Genomic DNA, 9,858 nt, shown 5'->3' with positions numbered 1-9,858 from the left:
ACCCATATATAGAAAAGACCCACAAAAAGAGGATATATATCTTAGATCGGCCCATTTAGATAGTAGAAGCGTTTCATCTCATCTCATAATTACAATTTTTTTAAATTTTCACAAAAGACATAATAAATAATTCAACTTTTTGAATTTTCAAAATAATGATAATATTAAAAAATAATATTCTAAAAATATTTTATTCAACTTTCATCTCATTTTAACTAACTATCCAAACGGCACCTAAATTCCCAAGACTTTACCCTCATGATCTTATTTATTATTTCGAAGATCAGAGAGCATGCCATGAGTTGAACTACAATTCAATTGATACGACCGTCGACCCAACTTAATTCAAAAAGAAATGTATGAATATAATATTAAGGATGGGGTAGTGATAGGGTTACTACCATATTACTACTTATCTACTACTCGTAATTTATTTCAAGTTTTTTTTTTTATCATGTTCTTTTAAGTATTCTTTTAACATCCTTAACCATTAAGAAAAAATTAAAAAAATATATAATTTTACTAATAGTCACTTTCTTAACCGTTAAGTAAAATTAAAAATTAAAAAAAAATCAAATATAAAATGAGTAGTAAATGAGAAAGGTAGTAACTCTATTATTTTCCTTAAGAATCACCCAACTTAACTCATTATTCCTTATGTTTAATTATAGAGATGTATCGATATTTTTATATCTAATCGAGTGGCCAAAATATTCATGGATCGATATTTTTATTATTTATGCTGTCTGGTATCATAAATTAGAAAGAAATTACAAATGTTTCATTGAAAAAGAGGAACGGCATTAAAGCCCTGCGTGCACCTTGCCTAGCCCAATTTCCACCAATCCCATTCCCACCAACCCCTATATCCAGAATTCAACACAGTATATATTACCACCCAATTGCACCATAAATATTCATCGATCAGCCCCCCCAATATAGCTCTCTCTATCTCCTCTAACTCTAGCTGCGGTCAACGGACGTAGATAACAAGAAAATGGCTTCGCGTTTCGACAATGGAAACTCGCTATTCGACTTTGTCGTCCGAGAAGGCAATGGGGTGAAAGGTCTGGTGGATTCGGGCCTCTCAATGGTACCGGACCGATACATCCAACCGATACAGGAGCGTATAAATGACAAGCAAAACACCATCTCACACAAACTTCCGCCAATCGATTTGTCAAAACTTGATGGGCCGAACCACGACCAGGTGTTGGAGGACATCACTGCGGCTGCTGAGACACTCGGGTTCTTCCAAGTTATCAACCATGGCGTGCCGGTGGAACTGCTGGAGTCACTCAAAGATGCGGCCCACAGGTTCTTCGGCCGACCGCCGGCAGAGAAAGCTGTTTACCGCCACGGAGTGAGCCCGAATTCGCATGTGAAATATGGGACCAGCTTTGTGCCGGATAAAGAGAAGGCTTTGGAGTGGAAGGACTACATTAGCATGACATATACCAGCAATACTGATGCTCTTGATCATTGGCCAAAGGACGTCAAGTAAGCTAATTAGCTAACTCACTCTAAAATAGTAATGCAACGAACAAATTTCCAATAAATAATTTTTGTGTAGATTCTTTGCAAAAAGTGATCAATTTTATTAACAAAGAATAACTTTTTAAATATGATTTTATCATATAAATTAAATATTTTTAAACTTTATTTATTTACGATAACCTTAGTTGTATGCACTATTTATGATTCTTTCACTTTCTTACGTGAGATAAGATGAGATAAGAGTTAAAAATTAAACAAAATATTATTAGAATATATTTTTTTAATATTATTTTTATTTTTGAAATTTGAAAAAGTTGAATTGTTTATTTTATTTTATATGAAAGATGAATTGAAAAGTTTTGTGAAAGTAAACGAGGCCGTGTGTTGGCCGTTAGTTATAAATTAAGAAAATGTTATTTATTTTAAATTTACCACTTTTAATTATAATGATTAATATCTCACATTTTAATTAATTTTTTATTTTAAGTTGCTGACTAATAAAATTATTTAAAATGTATTGCATAATCTGATTTAATTAAGAATGATAAATTTTGATATGAAAGTTTGGGTGCCAAGTAATTTCAGATAATATCATGAGTTGATTTATGAATAGTAATAAGTTTAGATGTTTAAGTGGATTTTGTAGATCTATTGAGATGCATTTGAATAAATGTTGTACATTAATATATATTTTAATTTTTTTATATAAAGTTAAAAAAATACTGAGTCTCGTTAATAATTTATTTGAAATAAGGTAAGATCATGAGCTTAGCACTCATCATGTCCGAACTTCACTAAATTAATTTAAGAGTTGACCCAAATTAAGCCAGCTTGGCAATTAATAGTACTCTTCATTCAACCATGAATGCATGCACGTTCAGTACGTTCTAGCTAGAACCGGCCTTAAGAACTCTGGCCTCTAATTTTCAGGGAAGCTGCACTCGAGTACCTAAAGACATCGAGCAAGATGGTGAGAAGATTAATGGAGATTTTGATGAGTAAGCTTGGAGAGACAGTAGTAGATGATGACTCGAGAATCGATGCCGTGATTGGTTCAAAAATGGTTAACATCAACTTCTATCCAGCATGCCCCAATCCGGAGCTTACAGTTGGCGTGGGAAGACACTCGGATATGGGCACACTAACAGTGTTACTACAGGATGGAATTGGTGGTTTATACGTGAAAGTTGATCAAGATCATCAAGAAGATGATGGAAAAAATGGAGAGTACTGGATTGAGATCCCACCTATCCCCGGTGCGCTGGTTATCAACGTTGGCGATACCTTACAGGTTTCATCAATATTCATATATCTCATGATGATGATCTGATCTTCATGTATATATATATATGTGTACGCAGTAGCTTATTAATTAATTATTGATCATCTGAGCGCATGTACGTACTGTTACAGATACTAAGCAATGGAAGGTATAAAAGTGCCGAACATAGAGTGCGCACCACGAGAAGTGAATCAAGAGTGTCAATCCCAATATTCATGACCCCTAAAGCTAGCGAGATAATAGGGCCGTTGCCTGGGGTGGTGGAGAAGGATGGAGTGGCTCGCTACAGGGAGTTTGTGTTCCAGGACTACATGAACAACTTTTTCGGGAATGTTCACCAAGGAAAGAAGTCCCAGCTTGACTTCGCTCGCCTCCATCATTTTGCAGCTTGACCTGCATGCCCTACCTAGCTGGATAAATATATGCAGTACTCTAATAAATCACACACACACGCATATATATAATAGGGCCATATATGTAATCTATGGGCTATATATATATATATATATATATGTGTGTGTATGTTTTGTTGTTGGCGCGAGTAATGTCAGATACAAGTCTCAAATAGACAAGTCTCATACAAGTCTTTTATAAAATAATAGGTCCCACTAATAAATAATAGTTTTTTTTTACACTTTTTTAAAGTGGAGTCCACTTTTTTACAAAGGCTTGTATGTAACTTGTCTATTTAGAACTTGTACAAATCATTTCTCTGTTGGCCCAATACGTACTTGCTGAACACAAATAAGTATTTGCAGCAGCATCAATCGCCCGACAATAAGTATTTGCAACAACAAAATAACCATTGTGCTGGCTTGTGACGAAATTTGTTTGATCGAAAATATATATTTTCGGAGATATTAGTTGACGAAAATAAGTATTAGCCACAAAAAATTATTTCTGATGAGCTAAGATCACCGCAAATAGTATGTTACAAACTAAAAAAAATAAAGATCACCGAAAAAGTATTTCCGGAAAATGTTTGCTCGCAAGAAATAACGTGTCGGAATTGACTTTTTGTGACTAAAATGAAATTATCGCAAAAGAATTAGTCGCAAAAAACTATTTTTCTTGTAATATAATAATCAATTATAGTTATAAATATTATTACAAATAAAATACTTAAAAAATAATAGTAATAATTGTAAGTTGTATAAATTCCGTATTCATGGGCACCAGCCAGACGGACGCAGCGCCTGCAAGTGGCCCGCACCACCTATAAATGGGCTCGACAAACAGGGATAATAAATTATTTGATTAAATAAATTCAGGCTCCAGGAGTCACTGTCTTCCCAGTATTGGTAATTTCATAGACAAAATGGTTTCGAAACACATCGTATTTAGGAAATAAGTCGCTGAGGGAGAAGATTTCATGTGTCTTGATACTTTTTCTTTTTCTTTACTTATTAATTATTAGGTGCCTAATAATTAAGCCACATACCCACACACACAAAGAAAAAGAATATTATACACTTGACCAAATCCAGTAAAAGCGAGGAAAATACACAACATATTGAGAATTCTGACTTTCGGTAAGAGATTCATGAGTCAGTACGTACTACATCCAGTAACTCGAGATGACATTGCTCAAATCAAATAACATCCACAAATTCAGATGCAGAGAGAAGCTTATTCATGATGGGGCGAGCTTTACACATGGCTTCCAGTGCCACAACTTTGGGCATGGTTAGCCCATTACCCTCAGTCATGTCAATCTCTTCCTCGCTAACCCTCTCCCACTCGAAGCATTGAATCAATGATCCCAAAGTCAAGCCCACCATGCGCTGGGCAAGACCCGCCCCAGGACAAGCCCTCCTCCCCAATCCAAATGTCATCAGCTTGTGCGCATCACCTAAGCCTTTGCCACTTTCGAACCTCTCAGGCATGAAATCAGTTGCATTGTCCCATACACTCGGGTCTCTGTGTATGGCCCATGCATTGATCAAAACTATTGTGTTGCTCGGCACATCGTATCCTTCAATGGTACAGTCTTCGGAGGACACGTGGGGTAGTAGTAATGGTGCAGCAGGATACAACCGAAAAGTCTCTGAGATTATATTTTGAAGGTGGCACAATTGAGAGATGCTTGATTCGTTAACTAATTTTTCTTGCCCAATCTGACCATCCAATTCAGCCCTAGCCTTTTTCAACAAGTCGGGATGTTTGAGTAGACAAGACATTGCCCATTCTAACGTCACCGATGACGTATCGGTCCCCGCAACTAATAAGACCTGTTAGGTAATCATTCGAATGGTTAAATAAAACAGGAATGACAACAAATTTTCATAATACAGGATGTAAAATGAATATATTTTTGTAAAGTGGTGCATTTTATAATAATACTCAACATTTTAAAATATGATTATGAAATATATTTTGAAAAATATTGTGTATTTATATTTTTTTAAATAAAAAAGAATGGATCGATACGAGTGTTAAATAAATAAGTCTCCTATAAATTTTTATACGAAAATGATTATATAAAAAAAAGTACAAAAAAAATATTTTTTAATAGTAAAACAGAGTATTATTTCTTTTCATAATTACTCTTAACTTATCTTATCTCATCATTATAATTTTTTCAAATTTTCACATAAAATAAAATAAACAATTCAACTTTTTAAAATCTCAACATAAAAATAATATTAAAAATATATATTCTAATAATATTTTATTCAATTTTTAATTTTGATCTCATCTCATATCATTTCATCTGTAAAAACAAATGAAGCACTATATTTTTATAAATTACTTATATATAAAACTTATTTATTAGAAGCTTATAAGTAATATTACTCTAAAACAACGATCACAAGATACAAAGTAACGAGTTGTGCTACACCCACAGCACGAGACAATTCACGGCCAAATGCCTTTTTTTATACATTTTTTTTTTTTTATATTTTCAAATATTTTTATTAAAAAAATTATATCATTAAAAATATTTCTTTAATCATAAAAAAAATTAATCGGTAGCCGGTGGCTTTGGTCGGTGGCTGTGGCTTTATTCAAAGGTAAAGGAAAATAGCTAGAAGTACTGATGTAAGAAAATTTAATTTCATAACCATTTTAATTATCATAAAATGATTGACAAGTAAAAACAAATTAATAATCTGTTTGTAATGAGTTGATATCATGTTAATAGACGAAGAATAAAGATTTATAAATGATTGAAGGAGTTTCAATGAGTATATCGGAGCCGACAATCGTCTTAAGGACATGTATGCTTAAATTATCTCAAAATTTTGTGAATAATAATAAATTTTTAAATCAAGATATTTTATTAAATTTTGGCCTCTATATCAAAATTCTATAATTCCAAAATTCTATATAATTTCTATATATTTTTTATTTTTAAGGACGTGACCACTTCAAAATTAAACTTAAAATTAAGTTTAGAAGAAATAATAAATTTATTAATATGTATCTCAAAATTTTTAATATTAGACTTCTTAATATAAAAAAAAAATAGAATCTAAAGTGAAAATATAAGAATAATTATTTAAGGTCGATGATCTATATAAAAAATAGTTGTCAGATTTTATCCTCTAGACTTCATTGAGTTAAAAAAAGAATTTATTTAAACTTTCAATTACATCATTATATGTTGAATGTGATACAAAAATATCTAGATTTTGCATAAAATCTGATAAAGTAGCTTACATACTAGAATAAAAAATAATATTTTAAAAGATCTTTTGATAGTTTATATGAAGAAAATAAATTCTAAATATTTCATTACAAAAATAACAATAGATAAATATTATTTCATGAAACATTATCGTCAGAATCTGAAACATATATTAAGTTGTGCTTTTATAATTTTATTTTCACATGTACATAACAAATTACCAAGATATACTTTTATATATAGTTATGTTATTATGATTTTTCAATCTCTTTTTAATTTACATAAGAGAAATGATGTTGACAATCTTAAGATGTGTAAATCTCGTCCACTCCTTTTAAAAAAAATAGATAAATCTATAACATACATAAAAAATTATTTTTTAAAAGTAGACCTCAATCATTTTTTTTTTTAAATTGTATAATATTTGCACACTTATTACTGTATTTATTATTACTCTTTACATAGTAATTGCACACCTAAAGCTGGTTCCGCACTGATTGTCCCCTTTGCAAATTGCCCTAATCCATCACTATTTTGATGTGCTCAGATTTCATATTAAATCACTGTTAAATAAAATTTAGTACAAGCCCGGGATCGACTGTCGTAAATTGTAATTTTCATGACGCTTATTCTCTATTATTTCCCGTCAATTGTATTTTTGGGGGGTTTTATTGCCGCCGCTGGACTTCCTGTATTTTATGTGTATTTTTTTTAATTATTTTTTTATACATATGTAATACTTTTAAATATTTTTAAAAAATTCACAATATTATTAAAAATATATTTTTGTAATCACTATATAAATAAATCCAGCGGGAGGCCAGTGGGAACACTACCATTTTCTTTCTTTCTTTCTTTCTTTTTTATTTTTATCTATTTTGGTGCGTAGTTTTCTAGTTAAGCTTATCTTCTTTCTCCACCACAGAAAAATCATTCATGCTCAAAATAGAAAAAGAAAAAAAGTCGGAAACAGGGATGCACTGCACTTACCAGTATAAGCCCCTTGATAATCTGGTCAGTGTAATATTCAGGCTGTGATTTCTGCAGAGAAAGCAAATGGTCAATCATAGTATTTCCCTGCTCCTCCTCACGCCTCTTCTCGTCGATAAGGCCCTGCAAGAACGCATCCGTCCTCTTAGCAAGTCTCTTCATTCTCTTCTCCAAACCCCCAAGATCGATCCATTGCAGCAATGGCACAAATTCTCCAGGATTCGACGCCCCTCCATTAGCGGTTACGTCTTTCATTATCTCCCTAAACTGTCTCGCTTCTTCCTCGTCCTTCACGTCCTCCCCGTACCCATAGTACCTCTTCCCCGCCACCATTCTCATTACGATGTTAAAGGTGAGCTCCGTGAACAATGATTTCAGCTCCACCTTGGCGAAATCTTTGCACGAGTTATGTGATAGTTTTCGAAGCAAGCGCTTGGTCTCGTCCCTTCGTATGCCCGAGAACATGTTGAGGCGGTTAGTCGAGAGTATCTCGAGGGAGATTATGCGACGGAGATTGCGCCAGTGATCGCCATAGGGGGCTGCTGCGACGGTGGTGTGGTTGTAGCCGAGGTGCTTGCCTACGGTCACCGCGGGGCGGTTGGCTAAGACGATGTCGTTCTTGGTGAAACATTCCTCGGCTGCGGATTGGGAGGAGACTACAACCACGAGGCGAGAACCAAAGCGAAGAGAGAAAACCTGGCCGTATTTCTGCGAGAGGCGGTGAAATGTACGGTGGAGGGGTTTTTTAAGGAGATGGAGATGACCCAAGATAGGCAGAGAATTAGGTGGGCTGGGTGGGAGGTGTTTGGGGAGCGTTCTTGTTTGGAAGTAAAACTTGAGAGCAACGACAAGGAGGAAGCTGAGAAGTGAGAGGGATGAGTAAAGCAGGATGTCTTCCATGAATATTGCCTTTTGTTCTCCCTTTGATCTTATGCTTACAATTATTGCATGTGTCTCTGAGATTATATATTCATATATATAATATATGAAAAAAATCTGGGGAGAAGCTTATCTAGTGGGAGCAGCAGCTGTACATCTTACGTCACATAAATAAAATGATGAAAAATATTCTATAATATTTATCTTTTAAATTTAAAATTATGATAGACTGCGAGAGCTGATGAGAGAGACTGAGATGTGATAAAGAGATGATGAGAGAGAGAGTCGAGGAGAGAGAGTCCGAGATGAGAGAGAGAGTGACGATGAGAGAAATCGAGATGAGTGAGATTGTAGACATGAGAGAGAGAGAGACGAGGAGAGAGTCGACGAGGGATGAGAGAGGGTCAAGGAGAGAGACGATAAGAGAGAGAGACTTGAGGAGAGAGAGAGTCGATGGGATGAGAGAGAGAGAGTTGATGAGAGACGATGGAAAGAGACAAAGAGAAGCCATCTGATGCAAAATCAAAAAAAAAAAAAAACACACATAAATTAGAAGCATCCACGTAATTTATGCATTTTGTATACCGCTACAACAGATTCTATATAAAAGAACTCATAATATATATCTGCCTATATCTTAAAAGCATGAATAACGTGAACAGTAATAAACAGTAATTACTGTTCACGTTAAAGTGTAAAAGCGGCTGCCGTATGGGTGATGACCTGACGTAGCTAATTTGAATTGTTTTCGGAGACTTGCGTTGGTGGGCTGGATCAATAATCCAAGACTACCAAAGAAAGCCCACAAAGTTGGATATCCACGGCCCACATTTAGTTAGATAATTAAAATATAAATTCAACTTTAATTTATAAAATACTAATCTTTTATCATTAAAAAAAAAATAGAATTTTGTTAAATATTTTTAAGAGAATAAAATCATATAAATAATTAAAGTTTTTAATATAATTTAAATCTCATAATATTCTTAATTAACTAAAATCATTTAGATAAAATGATTTTTTAAGTGCTTCATGAGTCATTGAGTAGTGTGGTTAAATTCTACAATTCATATATTTTGTTAAGAAAACTATTGCTATAATATCCAAAATCTTTTAATTTTCATATTACTCATATTACTGTAACATTTTATTATCATTATGATGCTTGTTAAAATTTATTTTTCTATTCTTGCACATTAAATTATTGACTAATTAATTTTATTTAAAAAAATATAATATTTTTACACTTTGTGAATATTAGTCACTAGGAAAACGTGCATTGCACGTGACTCACTGCTAGTATATATATATATATATATATATGGACCGAATTAACGACTACGAATTAACGAAGTTGGTTTAATTTTACTTGTTTAATTAGAGTTGGAATCATCCAATATTAATACCTTGCCTAAGTAACTGCGTGCATATTTTACCAGTTTAATTTTCTGGTCCAAGTTCTAAACGAGGCTTAGGTGCTTGAATATAGAAACACTTTCATATCCTATCATCTTATTATTATAATTTTTTTTAAATTCTTATATAAAATATAATAAATAATTAAAATTTTTAAATATTA

General features: G+C 33.0%; 2 protein-coding genes across 2 annotated transcripts; one reads left to right on the top strand and one right to left on the bottom strand.

The window, feature by feature from the left end:
* Positions 1-962: 962 nt before the first annotated feature.
* Positions 963-3,286, top strand: LOC121253840 (scopoletin 8-hydroxylase). Its single transcript, XM_041153760.1, has 3 exons — positions 963-1,500; positions 2,428-2,788; positions 2,911-3,286. Exons 1-3 carry the CDS (start codon positions 998-1,000, stop codon positions 3,169-3,171), a joined length of 1,125 nt encoding a protein of 374 aa, XP_041009694.1. The 5' UTR covers positions 963-997; the 3' UTR covers positions 3,172-3,286.
* A 969-nt stretch (positions 3,287-4,255) lies between these two features.
* Positions 4,256-8,365, bottom strand: LOC121253839 (cytochrome P450 81E8-like). Its single transcript, XM_041153759.1, has 2 exons — positions 7,401-8,365; positions 4,256-5,010 (listed from the first exon to the last, which is right to left on the bottom strand). Exons 1-2 carry the CDS (start codon positions 8,298-8,300, stop codon positions 4,372-4,374), a joined length of 1,539 nt encoding a protein of 512 aa, XP_041009693.1. The 5' UTR covers positions 8,301-8,365; the 3' UTR covers positions 4,256-4,371.
* Positions 8,366-9,858: the final 1,493 nt, after the last annotated feature.

Source organism: Juglans microcarpa x Juglans regia, chromosome 3D, assembly GCF_004785595.1.
Source record: "Juglans microcarpa x Juglans regia isolate MS1-56 chromosome 3D, Jm3101_v1.0, whole genome shotgun sequence".
NCBI lineage: Eukaryota > Viridiplantae > Streptophyta > Magnoliopsida > Fagales > Juglandaceae > Juglans > Juglans microcarpa x Juglans regia.
This window is presented reverse-complemented; position numbering and strand designations above follow the sequence as displayed.